The sequence below is a fragment of the Rattus rattus genome, chromosome 9 (assembly GCF_011064425.1).
Source record: "Rattus rattus isolate New Zealand chromosome 9, Rrattus_CSIRO_v1, whole genome shotgun sequence".
Classification (NCBI taxonomy): Eukaryota; Metazoa; Chordata; class Mammalia; order Rodentia; family Muridae; genus Rattus; species Rattus rattus.
The window spans coordinates 3,325,916-3,341,107 of record NC_046162.1 but is presented as its reverse complement, the minus strand read 5'-3'; the positions used below and the strand labels follow the sequence as shown (position 1 = coordinate 3,341,107).

The following is a 15,192-nucleotide window of genomic DNA, read 5'->3' as shown; positions in this document are numbered from 1 at the left end:
ACTGGAGACTGCCTCCAAGCTTCCTTTGCTCTCTAGAACTGAACGAGACACAGTGTTTCTCCAGAGAATAGGCCCAGGGAGAACAGGATGCACGAAGCCTCGGGCAAGGCCTTGTTGAGCAATGCAGTCCTAGAGAAGCCAAAATCGGTTTGGGGCAGGTACCATGCGAAGAGCTTCCTTAAGGGTGACCCTTCCAAGCCTGTCCACCTCACAGCCTTTCTAGGGTACAAGGCTGGCATGACCCACATTGTCTGGGAAGTTGGCCGGCCAGGATCTAAGGTGAACAAGAAAGAAGTTGTGGGGGCTGGAGTGATGGCTCAGTGGTTGAGAGCACTGACTGCTCTTCCCGAGGTCCTGAGTTCAAGTCCCAGCAACCACACGGTGGCTCACAACCATCTGTAATGAGATCTGATGCCCTCTTCTGGTGTGTCTGAAGACAGTTACAGTGTACTTATACATAAAATAATATAAATAAATATTTAAAAAAAGAAAAGTTGTGGAGGTTGTGACCATTGTGGAAACCTCACCCATGGTGGTTGTGGGTATTGTGGGATATGTAGAAACCCCACGAGGCCTCCAGACCTTCAAGACTGTATTTGCTGAGCACATCAGCGATGAGTATAAAAGGCATTTCTATAAGAAGTGGCACAAATCTAAGAAGAAGGCTTTTACCAAATACTGTAAGGAATGGCGAGGTGACACAGGCAAGAAGCAGCTGGAGAAGGACTTCAACAGCATGAAGGCTGCCAGGTCATCCGCATAATTGCTCACACTCAGATGGAGATCCAGGTGAATGGGGCACTGTGGCTGAGAAGCTAGACTGGGCCCGAGAGAGGCTGGAGCAGCGGGTCCCTGTGAACCAGGCGTTTGGGCAGGGTGAGATGATTGATGTCATGGGCATGACAAAGGGCAAAGACTACAAAGGGGTGACCGGCCATTGGCATACAAAGAAGCCACCCCGAAAGACCCACCAAGGTCTGCGCAAAGTTGCCTGTATTGGAGCTTGGCATCCTGCCCCTGTAGCCTTCTCTGTGGCTCGAGCTGGGCAGAAAGGCTACCATCACCAAACAGAAACCATCAAGAAGATTTACAAGACTGGTCAAGGCTACCTCATCAAGGATGGTAAGCTGATCAAGAACAATGCATCTACTGACTACGACCTGTCTGACAGGAGCATCAACCCACTGGGTGGCTTTGTCCATTATGGTGAGGTGACCAATGACTTCCTCATGCTCAAAGGCTGTGTGGTGGGAACCAAGAAGCGAGTGCTTACTCTTCAGAAGCCCTTGCTGGTCCAGACCAAGCGTCGGGGTCTGGAGAAGATTGACCTGAAGTTCACTGACAACACCTCCAAATTCAGACATGGGAGCTTCCAGACCATGGAGGAGAAGAAAGCGTTCATGGGACCACTCAAGAAAGATCGCATTGCCAAGGAGGAAGGTGCCTGATCAAGAAAATGTGTCTCATCAAGAAAATGTTTCCAGTAAAAAAAAAAAAAATTAAACTTTAAAAGGCATGCATGGGGGGGCTGGAGAGATGGCTCAGTGGTTAAGAGCACTGGCTGCTCTTCCAGAGGTCCTGATTTCAACTCCCACAACCACATGGTGGCTCACAACCATCTGCAATGGGATCTGATGCCCTCTTCTGGTGTGTCTGAAGACAGTGACAGTGTACTCACATACATAGTATAAATTAAAAAAAAAGGGGGGGGGGTTGGGGATTTAGCTCAGTGGTAGAGCGCTTGCCTAGCAAGCGCAAGGCCCTGGGTTCAGTCCCCAGCTCCGGAAAAAAATATTTATTTTGTATGAATGAGTTTTCATCTACATGTATTTATGTGTCCCTTGTGTCCTTGGAGGTCAGAAGAGTGTGTCAGCTCCCCTGGAGCCAGAAATTGTGATGTTTGTAAGTCACCGTGTGGGTGGCTAGGAATCAAACCAGGGGCCTCTGCAAGAGCAAGTGTGGTTTTTGAGATCAGATTTTCACATGGTAGCCCAGGCTGTCATGGAACTCACTTTGTAGCTCAGGCTGGCCTCAAACACAAACTGATCGTTCTGCGTTAGCTTTCCAGGGTCTGGAATTATGCGTTTGTACCACCACACCCAATTTAGATGCAGATTTTTTTACTTTTTTTTTTTTTTTTTTTTGGAGCTGGGGACCGAACCCAGGGCCTTTATGCTTTGGTAGGCAAGCGCCTACCACTGAGCTAAATCCCCAACCCGCAGATTTTTTTTAAAGATTTATTTATTTATTATATATGAGTACACTGTAGCTGTCCTCAGACACACCAGAAGAGGGCATCAGATCTCATTACAGATGGTTGTGAGCCACCATGTGCTGGGATTTGAACTCAGGTCCTCTGGAAGAGCAGTCAGTGCTCTTAACCACTGAGCCATCTCTCCAGCTCCTAAAATACTATTTAAGATGTACTTATTTTATGTGTATGACTGTTTGCCCGCATGTGAGTCTATATGGACATGTGCATATGCATGTGCATGCCTGGTGTCAGAGGAAGTCAGAAGAGAGCTTCAGATCTTCTGGAATTGGAATAACAGATGGTTGTGAACCACTATATGGGTGATGGGGCTTGAACTCAGGTCCTCTGCAAGAGTAACAAGTGCCTAGCCATCTCTCCGGCTCCTTAGAAGCAGAGCTCTGTAAAATTTATTTTTATTTTTGCATTATGTGTATGTATCTGTGATGTATCCCATGCATGTGAAATGTACCCTTGGACAACAGATGAGGGCATCAGAACACCTGGAATTGAACTCAGCTCCTTCGGGAGAATTGGAAGTAACTCCTAACTACTGAGCCATCTCTCCAGCCCAGCCTTATTTTTTTTCCCCAATTGTGTGTATATGTGAATGTGTTAGGTAGATGCCCTCAGAGTCCAGAAGAGGGCATCTGTGAGATCCCCTGGAGCTGGAGTTATAATCAGTTTTGAGTCCCATGACATGGGTCCTGAAAATTGAAATCCATTCCTCTCTGAAACGAGGATACAGCTTTAATCACTGAGTCATTTGTCCAGCCCCCCCCCCAGATGCAGATTTTAAAAAAGCATTCGTCCATAACGATGTCACATACCTGTAATCCCGGCACTCGGGAGGCTGAAGCAGGAAGTCTGATTTAAGGGTGGTCTAGACTACACAGTGAGACCAAACCAAAAATCCCTCAGCAACAACCACATTCCAGGCTTGGTGGTATACACTGTAATCCTAGTGTAACTGCCACCCTTCAAGGTCAGCGTGGCTATAGATTGACTATCAGCCGGCTTGGGATAAAAGCAAAAACATCTTCAAATCAGCACGGTAAAGCAGCCAGGTGGCGGTGGTGCACCTCTTTAATCTCTCAGGGCAGAGGCGGGCAGATCTCCGTGAGATCTTGAGGCCAGCCTGGTCTACAGAGTGAGGTCTAGGGCAGTGTGGTGGTTTGAATATACTTGGCCCAGGGAGGAGTGGCCTTGACAGAGTAGGTGTGGCCTTGTTGGAGGAAGTGTGTCACTGTGGGGGTGGGCTTTGGGACTCTCCTCTTAGCTGCCTGGAAGTCAGTCTTCTCCTGACTGCCTTTGGATCTAGATGTACAACTCTTGGCTCTTTCTCCAGTACTGTGTCTGCCTGGATGCTGCCTTGCTTCCTGCCATTACGGTAATGGACTGAACCTCTGAACCTGTGAGCCAGCTCCAATTAAATGTTGTTCCTTATCAGAGTTGCCTCTGTCATGGTGTCTCTTCTCAGCAGGGGAAACCCTAAGACATACAGCCAGGACTGTTACAGAGAAACCGTGTCTCAAAAAAACCCTCACATCCTCCCCTCCTACAGAAAAAGAACAAAGTGCCTTGGGCTGTATGTGTTAAATGAAGGAAAAACAAAGCACTGTTTACTCACCCCCCTGCCTTGGTTGGAGCCATACAGGTGATTTCTAGCGTGTCACTGATTTCCATAGGTTACAAATGAAGGTTCTGGGTGTGTTTATCTTTGCCTATCCAGAACACAAAAACCTTAAAATTGCCCAAAATAAACAGTGCTCATTTGGAGGGGGTTCCTCTCCACTGATTTCTGTTGCCTTGGTAACCTGGAGCAGCCCGGCTGTGGCTTACATGCACTGCAAGATCTGGCACCAAAATCCACTTGTCTCCCTGGGGGATTTTCCCAAGCACTGGGTCCTCCTCTCTGTCTACCAGAGCGGGGCCACCGTTCGGAAGCATGGGAAACAGGTTGAAGGGACCTCTCTGCTTTTGCTTTTCTCTGTTATTTATTTGCATGTATATGTGTAGGCACACATGTGTCATGATACTCACGTGGAGATCAGACGACGACGTTAGAGATTTGTTTTTTTCCTTCTACCAAGTAGGTTCTGGGGATTGAATTCAGGTGGCAGGCTTGGTGGCCTTTACCTGCTGAGGCTGAGCATCTTTTTTTTTTTTTTTTTTTTTTTTCTTTTTTTCTGGAGCTAGGGACCGAACCCAGGGCCTTGCCCTCGCTAGGCAAGCGCTCTACCGCTGAGCTAAATCCCCAACCCCCCTGCTGAGCATCTTGCTGGCCCATATTACCGTGTGAGTACATAGTGTGGGGAGGGGAGCACATACATGTGCGGAGGTCAGAGGACAACTGTGTGGTGTCTGTTCTCTTCTTCCTTTGTGTGGGTTTCAGGAAGCAAACTCTGGTTGTGAGGGTGGCAGTGTCTTTATGCACTGAGTTACCTCATCGGCCCCTGAAGATGACCTCTTCACTTTAATGTTATTGGGGGAGGGGGGCGTTATTTACTTTACACGTCTGAAAAAATGTTTTCCGGAATGTTCTATGCACCACCTGTATGCAGTGCCTGCAGAGGCCAGAAGAGAACATCAGATCCCCTGGGATGGGAGTCACCGCAAACTGCCATGTGGGTGCTAGGACTGAACCCAGGTCGTCCGCAAGAGCAGCCAGAATTCTTTTCTTTTCTTTTTTCTTTCTTTTTTTTTTTTTTTTGACTTTGAAATGTATTTTTTATTAATAAAGGTTGTTGGAGTGAGCACACCTATTTAAATAAAAAAAAAAAAAAAGACCATTTTTCAACTTGACAACCATCACGTTCAAACCAATTTGCCCATCTTATTCATGGGCGCTATAACGTACAGAGTACTTAGTTAATATCTCCTCTATTTATTCCTCTTCTTCCTCTCATTGCATGGCTTACACCTCTCTGTCTGTTAAGCTGATGAACACCTTGTCTCAGTGTTGTCTGAAGCCTTACTCATCTGAAATGCTGTGGCTGGCTCTCAGTTAGTATCTACAGAAGAGCTGACAGGAGGGTCCAGTGGTGGGTACTCTAGATACCAAGTGTCAGGAACCCAGAGTGTGTGAACTGAACCTCACTGGTGTCTGTGGTTGTAGCTTTTTATCGTCTCTCTGCCTGTATCTATGTGGGTTTACTGACCGAGTGGAGGAGAGACAAGCTGAAATGGTATTTTCTGGAAAACTACCTTAGCTGTAACATTTTAGGGCCAGTGGATGTACCTTTTAACAGGTAACATGATGGCTAAAATGTTTTCAGGTTAAATTACTGCGCTTAAGAGATCTATAAAACGGGGGCTGGAGAGATGGCTCAGTGGTTAAGAGCCCTGGTTGCTCTCCCAGAGGTCCTGAGTTCAAATCCCAGCCACCACATGGTGGCTCACAACCTTCTGTGATGGAATCCAACGCCCTCTTCTGATGTGTGTAAAGACAACAATGGTGTACTCATATTCATAAAATAAACAAATCTTTTAAAGAGACAGAGACAGAGAGACAGAGAGAGATCTATAACACAAAAATGCCTCCAACCTGTAAGCCCCACTTGCCCAAGAACAGATGACTTCCTGTATGCTATGCTGGAGGCTGTTGTTCACGTAAGATAACAGCAAGACACATGGCTTCTATAAACAAGCTTGGTTGCCCCGACTGCACAAGAGGTATGTAGGCAGGAAGTACATAAAGATGTGTGCTGGTTTCTGATTGGATAAAGGTGGGAAGTACGGCAGCCTTGTGGGTTTGGCTTTTATAGAACCCTTACTAATGTAATTCACCTCTGTACTCTGAGAATTCAAGGTATGGACCTGGCCAAGGTCCATCATCTTGGCTTGTATTTAATAAAATCTTGATTTAAATCTGGCTAAAAAAAGTGTGGTAGCAGCCTTATTCTCCGCCAGTGGGATTAACCCTGCCTGCGTCATTTCCTCCTTCTCCCCTGGGACAGATTAAACCACATTTACCATGGTGAAGCTCTCCAATGGACGTGTAGGTAGGCAGTGAATGGCGTTTTGTCTGACTCTGGTTCACACAATATCTTCTAGAACACTGAACAAGTGGGCCTGTGTCAGGACCTCCTGGAAGCCCCAGCTGTCAGCTGGGCATGGTCTCTGAGGCACTGTCTTCAGGACACATTAGGCTTTTACTTGGATGCAGGCAGATCTACTCTGGCCCCATAGATCTAAAGAGAACCCTGGATCCTTGAGTACCACACAAGCCAGGACTCAGGGAAGACGCACAACACAAGAGTACCAGCCCTGGGACGGAAGAGCTTGGGTCAGACCCCAGCCACAAGCTATGCTCTAGTCCTGAGGGTATACAATGTTCCTTTGGAGTCCTTTCGTGTGACCACGTGCATCGTACTCCTTCTCTGTTGCCAAGGAATCTTGGAAACCCAAAGTGCGGTTTTTGATGGCAGCCAGAGGAGGAAGGAGGAACATTTGTTAAAAATAAGAAGTTGCTGCGCGTCACGGTCCAGAGCAGTAATCTCACCACATAGGAGGCTGAGGGAAGAGGGTCGTCAGTTGGGAAGGGGTGGGTGGTTGGGTGGGGGAGCAGCCTCATAGAAGAAGGGGAAGAGGGATGGGATAGGGGGTTTGTGGACGGGGAAACCGGGAAAGGGGGTAACATGTGAGATGTAAATAAAAATACAATAAAATTTTTTTAAAAAAAGAGGGCTGCCAATTAAAAGTCAAGTTTGGGGCTGGATAAATGGCTCAGTGGTTAAGAGCGCTGACTGCTCTTCCAGAGGTCCTGAGTTCAAATCCCAGCAACCACATGGTGGCTCACGACCATCTGTAATGAGATCTGATGCCCTCTTCTGGTGTGTCTGAAGACAGCTACAGTGTACTTACATATAATAAATAAGCAAATCTTTACAAAAAAATAAATAAAAGTCAAGTTTGAGCTGTAGAGCAAGAGAGTATTTAAAAACAAAACAAAAAAACCCAGAAAATATGACTGGGTATGGTGGCACCACATACTTGTAATCCCAGAACGCTAAAGGAGGAAGTAGGGTCAGGGTATGGGATCATTCTTAGCCCCACAGCCAGTTCAAGAGCAAGCTGGGCTACCTGAGGCTGTAAAGGAATACATAAATAAAATTGATGTTGAAGCCAGACATGGTGGTCTCTTTACTCCCAGCACTTGGGGAGACTGAGTTGGGAGGATTGGCAAACATTTGGGGCCAACCTGAGCTAAACATAGAGTGCCATGTCAGTCAGGGCTACATAGCAAGACTCTGCTTCCAAAACCAAACAGAAGGAAGAATCACTTTGGGATTGTTCCGCATGTGTAATTACATGGTATCCAGACAACGAGGAGGACGGAAGCATTCTCCAACCAGGGACAGAAACTGATGGGTGCTACAGAGAAGACAGCTCTCCCGCAGCCAGTTCTCCTGCCCCAGGCTGTGTGTGTGGAAAGGGTGTGGAGGGGAGGCGGGGAGGCGTGGTAGGTGGAGAATGTGGGGGCTGGAGTTGCTTCGCCTTCCCAGGGAGACAGGGGCAGGTGTGAGCGACTTCAGCATGAGATGTTAAAATAAGAAAATCAGCAAATCCTCAGGCTGAGTCAGGAGGAATTAAACCCTGCCTTACAAACTCACGCTCTATTTTTACTCAAAGAGATGTACTTTGCCAAATTCGAAGGTGAGAAAAAAAAAATCCTTCCCACCAAATAAAATATCAGTAAACATGGGAGGCTCTGTGCCCTTGAGTGCTGGAGGCCCCAGGGGTGTGTGACATGGACCTAAAATTGACTTCTCACCTAAGTTTGCTTGTCAAATAGAAAATGTTAACCTAGCTTTGAAAAGTATAAATTTAAAAAAAAAGGTATTTCAGTGCTGGAGAAATGGCTCACTGGCTAAGAGCACTTGCTGCTTTCCCAGAGGACCTGAGTTTGGTTCCCAGCACCTATGTCAAGGGGCTCAATTGTAACTCCAGCTCCAGGGTATCTACACCCTTTTCTGAACTCCTGAGGTACCCACATGTATGTAGCATATAAGTGCATACACACACGCGCGCGCGCGCGCGCGCGCGCACACACACACACACACACACAAGGGCACACAAACTTTCATCGAGGTGCTGTTTCTAAGAAAACACTGAACATGAGTATACACAAAAGAGGTGTCAGAATAAACAACACGTCCACGTTTAATATTTGTACAATTTTCTTTACATTTTTTTGTCTGGAGAAATAGGAACGAACTCAGTTTTACCACGCTAAAATGATGGTTTAGCCGACTGCTGTGGAAGAAGTACAAATTACAGAGCTGACTCGTGACTTAGGTTCTGTGATTACTGAGAGGCTTCCCCCTGCCCTGCGTGCTTTATCGTATGTCTTAGAATATAGGAGCAGGAGCTTACCGCCAGCCTCCACTAGCGCAACAATGATGGAATCAGAACACAGCAGGCTAGTCAGGATGAGAGGCCTCAGAACAACCAGAAGTCAGATTTATGCCTCTCCCTGCTCTGAATAATTTAGGATTTTTGTGGTGTGCCTGATGCAAATATTGCTGCTGTTTGAAGCAAACCTTATATGTTCCTCTTAAGGGCAACAAAAGCAATTCCCACGATCGTCCTTTGTAAATCTGAGTTAACACTACTGAACATCAGGTTACCAACTACTGTCTCCATAGTGGGAAAGACAGGGGCTCCACACAAAGTTCTAGTAGCGAAGGCGTGATCTGCTGAAAGAGCAGGCGAGGCTCGCAAGCCTGGCTGTAGACGACAAGCCTGGCTGTAGACGACGACAAGCCTGGCTGTAGACGACAAGCCTGGTGAACTCATTTAGTAGACCCTCTGTGCCTGCGTGCTCTCACCCATTCCGCTCTTCCATCACCTTGATGGTGGCAAAACACACCCACAACCTCGGTCCAGCATCTATTGAAGGGCTTGGTTCAGCACCTTCTGTGGAGCTGACCTGCTCAGGGTCAGGCCCCTGGGATAATAGCACTGAGAGGTGAGGCCCTGACACACAGCCTCCCGGTGGCTTAGCTCCTCTGAGAGGAGGCGATGGTGCATGGGGTGTATGGTGGGCCCTGCAGCAGGCTTATTTATTTGTTTTATGTCTCTCTCTCTCTCTCTCTCTCTCTCTCTCTCTCTCTCTCTCTCTCTCTCTGTGTGTGTGTGTGTGTGAACATGCATATCTGTTATGGGGTATGTGGAGGTTAAAGGACAACTTGGTGTAAGTTCTCTTTTTCCTCTCTGTCGGTTGTGGAGAATTTTTTTTTTTAAGCTTTTCTTTTCTTTCTTTTTTTTTTTTTTTTTGGTTCTTTTTTTTGAGCTGGGGACCGAACCTAGGGCCTTGTGCTTGCTAGGCAAGCGCCTACCACTGAGCTAAATCCCCAACCCCTGGAATTTTTAGAACAATACTTTTGTCTTGGCTGCTCTTGCAGAGATGCCAATTAAAGATGAGTGAGGTAAAAAGCAGAAAAGGGAGGACTCACTTAATGTGGCCACAGTGGAAAGAACAGAGCAGAATCAGGGATCCTAAGTCCACTTTCCTGGGATTGGTGTGAGCATTAGATGCGTTAGATTTTAAGTAGAGGATGAGTGGGGCCAGGCAGTTATGTCCAGGTGTGGTCTGATCGATCACGTGTCAGTTCTGGTTCTGCAAGGTGGTCATTCGGGCTGTGAGCACTCCAGGGGAGCGATCCAGTTCTTCTGTGATGATTGCCTCTGCTCCAGGGTGTGGCCTCGCCATGCAAGGTTAGAGCAATGCCTTATCTTTCTGCCTTAATTCTTGTCTGTCTAAATAAGGTGTTAACACTTCTTCAGGAAAAAATAGCTGCTATTTCTCTTTTCCTTCTTTGTCTTGTTTCTGCCTCTGGCCTGGGATGGATGTCAATTCTGCTTCAGTCCTATGTTTGTACAACTGTGTGTGCCTGTGTTTGTGGGAGTCAGAAATTGACATCTTAAAAGTGTCTAGTGTCTTCCTCAATCACTCTTCATCTTATTTATTTATTTATTTATTTTTGGAGCTGGGGACCGAACCCAGGGCCTTGTGCTTGCTAGGCAAGCGCTCTACCGCTGAGCTAAATCCCCAACCCCTCTTCATCTTATTTTGTGTGTATGCTTATAAGTGCATATGTGTGAGATGTGTGTGGTATATGTACACCCATGTAGACAGGTGTGTGTGTGTGTGTATAGTATGTGGTGTGTGTGTGTGTGTATGTGTGTGTGTGTGTGTGTAAGCCAGAAGGTGCCAGGAATCTTCTCTATCCACCTTTGTTATTTGAGACAGCCACCTCTAGGTCCGCTTGTCTCTATATCTTTGAGAGCTGGAGTTACAGGAGGGCATAGGACCACATTTACCTTTAACATGTGTATTAGGATTTGAACTTGGTTCTTATGCTTGCATAGCAATTGCTTCTAACTACTCAGCCACTGCTCCTAGCTTATTATTAATTTTTTGTTTAACTTTAAACATTAAAAAATAATTTTATGGGGCTGGAGAGATGGCTCAGTGGTTAAGAGCACTGACTGTTCTTCCAGAGGTCCTGAGTTCAAATCCCAGCAACCACATGGTGGCTCACAACCATCTGTAAAGAGATCTGATGCCCTCTTCTGGTGTGTCTGAAGACAGTGACGTGTACTTATATATAATAAATGAATTAATTAAAAAAATAATTTTATATGTACAAGTGTTTGCCTGCATGTATGTCTGTGTACCACGTCCATGCCTGGTGTCTGAGCAGCACTTGGGGTTACACATGGTTGTGAGCTGCTATGTGGGTGCTTAGAACTGAACCTGGGTTCTCAGGAAGAAAACACAGTGCTCTTAACTACTGAGTCATCACTCCAGCCCTCTACATTATTATTAATTATTAATTATTATTATGACCGTTATTATAGACAGTTAGGTTGGCTGGTTAGCAAGCCATGAAGACCTTCCTGCATCTGCCCCCTTAGTGCTGGGATTATAGGTACACACTCAGCTTTTAAGATGGGTGCTGGAATCTGAACTCAGGTCCTTATGGTTGCAGGACAGTCACTTTATTGTCTGAGCCACCTTCCCCACCTCGACTGGTTCCTTTTAACCTTTCATCTGCAGTCCCCCCATTACTTGGTCCAAGCAGGGAGGTGTGCATTCTCCACATACTGGCTCTATTTGGGCGCACAAGCGCTGGAAGTCATAGATATTTTTCTTAGCTTGGGTATACAACAGTAACACCTGCTCCTCAGAAAACGGGTCTTGGGCCTGAGAACCCCAAAGGACAGGTGGATACTTACCATGACACCCTAAATAGAAAGGCTGACACTCACTGGAACTGCCTGTTCGTCAGCCAAAGGGCATTTCCAGTCCTTGCATTAGATGGAAGTGACTTTATTCTTTCAATATATATTCCTCACAAAAGCATTCAGTTCTTACAGAAAAATGCGACTACAGTTTGGGGACCACATCACCTTCTTTTCCCCAAAGCCAGCTGCTCAAAGCCTCCTATAATGTGCTGGGAATTTTGCCATGGGGGATGACTCAGTAGATTGGCCGGCTGTACACCTGGAAACGGAGTTCAGTTTTTAACTTTTGCCAAAAGTGCTTATGAAACCATACTTATCCATGGTGCCCACGAATGTAAAATTGGTTCATAGTTTCCCCTGCTAAATGGCTAAATTTAGTTCTTGTCTAGATGCACCTTATCGCTTTCAACTGGCTTAGTCAACTGTTCCGCATCCCTGACCACGACCCTCTGATGACAACGGCATTGGCATTAGTTAGCAATACTGGCGATCAGCGCTAGATATCGAATTTAAAAACCCGTTCAGAGCAGCATTGGTGGGGCCAGTCTATAATCCATGGCGGCAAATTAGGAGTTAAAGGGTAGCATGGGCTTCACAAGCTCCTGTTTCAAAAAGATACCAAACAACATATCAAACTAAAACAAGATCTGGTGCCTCTTCCTTTCACTGTGCGCTCCTGTGGATGAAGGTGTGAGCCCCTCAGGTCCTGTCCTTGTGTGGGTGACTTGGGGCAGTTTCTCACCTGGCGTGGCATTCGAGCGCTCCTTCGCACCTACATGGTGGTTTGCCAATTAGTATTCTGGTCTGTAGCACCAGTTTGTGAAGGAGTCACACAGAAGGGACTAGCGGCTTCTTTTAGGATATGCGAACGTTTTGTTTCCCGTTCAGCAATAGTTTCCCAAAGCCTATTCTCGGGCGCCTCTTCCTGCGACAGAACGCTTCACTCATCCCACTCGCGCAAGTCATACCGAGAACTCGAATGGGGCAGGTTACTGTCGCCCCTAAACAGTGCCCACTTGGAACCCACCTTTATAGCAACTCATGGGGGCGTGATCAGGCTACATGGCGTGCTGACGTCACGCGCGACGGAGGGCGGGCCAGCGCCGGCGCCGGCGTCCCTCACTGGGTCCCTAAGCTCAGGCGCTCAGGCTTCAGCCTCCGCTCCTCGGCCGATGCCTGTGTCCCACCGTCCACTCCCCGCCACCGGGTCCTCTCATCGTCTGGACTGTGCTGTCGCCATGGGCCCGCGCCAGCCGCGCTGCGGGGCCGGAGCCGCTAAGGTGCGGTGCGAAGATGGGCGAGGGCGGAGCAGGGCCCGAGCGCCAGCCCCAGCAGTCCGGCGCCCGCGCGCGCGCCCGCCCGCGTCGCCGCGGGGATGCCTGCGCCCGCCGCCGCGCCCTGAGCGCCTTTGTCTGTCTTCCGCGCCTCTCGCATCATCCCTAGTTTAGCCGGCGCCGGATCATGGAGCTGAGCCAGCCGACCTCCCTGTCCGACCACGACGAGCCGGCGTCTGGGCCCCAGCGCGGGGTCAAGGGGCTGGTGGGGCCCGACGCTCCTCGCGGCTGGTCAGATGAGCCCGAGGAACACGCCCAGCTTCAACGGTGGCCAGAGGGACCCAACGCGCCAATCTGCTGGCCCGAAGAGGTAGAGGAGCCTCACGCTCCTCGTCGCTGGACCAAAGAGCCCAACGCTTCTCGCTGCTTGTCCCAGGAGCCCTACGAATCCTGTCACTTGGCTAAGGAGCTGGAGGAACCCGACGCCCCTCGCTGCTCATCCCAGGAGCCAGACGCACCTTGCCACTTGGCCAAGGATCTGGAGGAAACCGACTCCCCTCGCTGCTGGCCCCTGGAGCCAGACGCACCGTGCCACTTGGCCAAGGAGTGGGAGGAACCCGACGTCCCTCGGTGCTGGCCTCAGGAACCAGACGCATCATGCCATTTGGCCAAATATCTAGAGGAACCTGACGCCCCTCGCTGCTGGCCCCAGGAACCAGACGCATTCTGCTACTTGTTAAAGGAGGTGGAGGAACCCGATGTCCCTTGCTGCCGGCCTCAAGAGCCAGACGCATCGTGCCACTTGGCCAAGGAACTGGAGGACCTTGACGCCCCTCGCTGCTGGACCCAGGAACCCAACGAATCCTGTAACTTGGCTAAGGAGCTGGACGAACCCGACACTCCTCGTTGCTTGTCCCAGGAGTCAGACGCACCTTGCCTCTTGGCCAAGGAATGGGAGGAATCCGACGCCCCGAGCTGCTGTCCCCAGGAGCCCGACGTAGGGTGTCACTTGGCCAAGGAGCGGGAGGAATCCGACGCACCGTGCCTCTTGACAGAGGAACTGAAAGAACCTGACGCCCTTCTATGCTGGCCCCAGGAGTCAGACGCACCGTGCTTGTTGGCAGAGGAGCTGGAAGAGCCTGATGCCCCTCACTGCTGTTCTCAGGAGGTGGACACAGAGTGCCTCTCGGCCAAGGAGTCAGAGGAGCCTGAAGCCTCTCACCTGTGGCCGGGGGAACCCGATGCACCGTGCCTCTTGGTCAAGGAACCGGAGGAGGCGGATGCACCTCACTGCTGGCCCGAGGAACCTGAGGAGCCCGACGTTCTCAACGCACCGTGCTTCTGGGCCAATGAACCAGATGAGCCCGACGCACCTCGCTGTTGGTCAGAGGAGCCCCAGGTGCTGTGCCTCTGGCCAGAGGAGCAGAACACAACGCAGTGCTGGCAGGAAGAGCCCGATGCATCCTGCTTCTGGTCCGAGGATCGAGAGGAACCCAAAGTTTCGTGTCTCCAATTTAAAGAGCCGGAGAAGCCAAAAGTCCCGTGCAGTTGGCCGGAGGAGCTGGAAGACTGCTGCCCTACGCGGGGCCTACCCCTAGAGCCCTTGCTAGCCGAGGGCGAGCTGCTGCAGGCATGTCCCGGACCACCCCCGGACCCAGGCCTGGCGTTGTCGCTGCCCAGCGAGCCTGGGACAGCTCAGGAGGAGGGTGCACGCCTCCGGACGGTATTCGATGCCTTGGACAGGGATGGGGATGGCTTCGTCCGAATCGAGGATTTCATCCAATTTGCCACAGTCTACGGAGCTGAGCAGGTAACAAACTGAGTACAGTTCTGGTCGGGAGAGATGTTGCTGATTTCTATTCAGGGTAGTTTCTCTGGAATCCCCTCTTCCCTCTTAGAGGAAGATATACCCGAGAGTCAGGTGTCCCCTCCTCTAACGTTACACTTGCTACTTATTTCCTAGATCTGGGAGTGGGAAACCCTTTTCAGTGCCTTACTTCTGTTACCAGTGTTAGGACCTCAGAGGCCAGACTTGGAGATGCCTTTCGAGTAGAGTTGGTGTCTTTGTGTTTACCATTGGACTAGGTTTTGTTTGAGAGACTGTATGGAATTAGTGGCCAGAAGGTCCTAGGAATTAAAAATGTTAATTTCTTTTTTTTTTTTTTTTTTTGGTTTTTTTTTTTCCGGAGCTGGGGATCGAACCCAGGGCCTTGCGCTTCCTAGGCAAGCGCTCTACCACTGAGCTAAATCCCCAACCCCAAAAATGTTCATTTCTGGTTGAAGATGTAGATCAGTGGAAAAGTATTTGCCTCCTGCACATAGCCTGGAGCTCGGTCCTTTGTATCACATAAGAGGATAGCTGTCTGCTCTACAGTAAAGTGGCAGAATCAACAAGCACAGGTAAATGGTAAG

The 15,192-nt window shown here is 49.0% G+C and overlaps 1 protein-coding gene and 1 pseudogene across 3 annotated transcripts in view; both read left to right on the top strand.

Moving 5' to 3' along the window:
- The first annotated feature begins 499 nt into the window (after positions 1-499).
- On the top strand, positions 500-1,448 carry LOC116909216 (annotated as a pseudogene).
- Positions 1,449-12,602: 11,154 nt separating this feature from the next.
- Positions 12,603-15,192, top strand: part of Rab11fip3 (RAB11 family interacting protein 3) — an 81,435-nt gene continuing 78,845 nt past the window's right edge. For all 3 annotated transcript variants that reach the window (XM_032914409.1, XM_032914408.1, XM_032914407.1), the window contains exon 1: positions 12,603-14,590. In XM_032914409.1, coding sequence (XP_032770300.1) covers positions 12,968-14,590 — 1,623 coding nt within the window. In that variant the 5' untranslated portion in view covers positions 12,603-12,967. The remainder of the gene's footprint in view (positions 14,591-15,192) is intronic.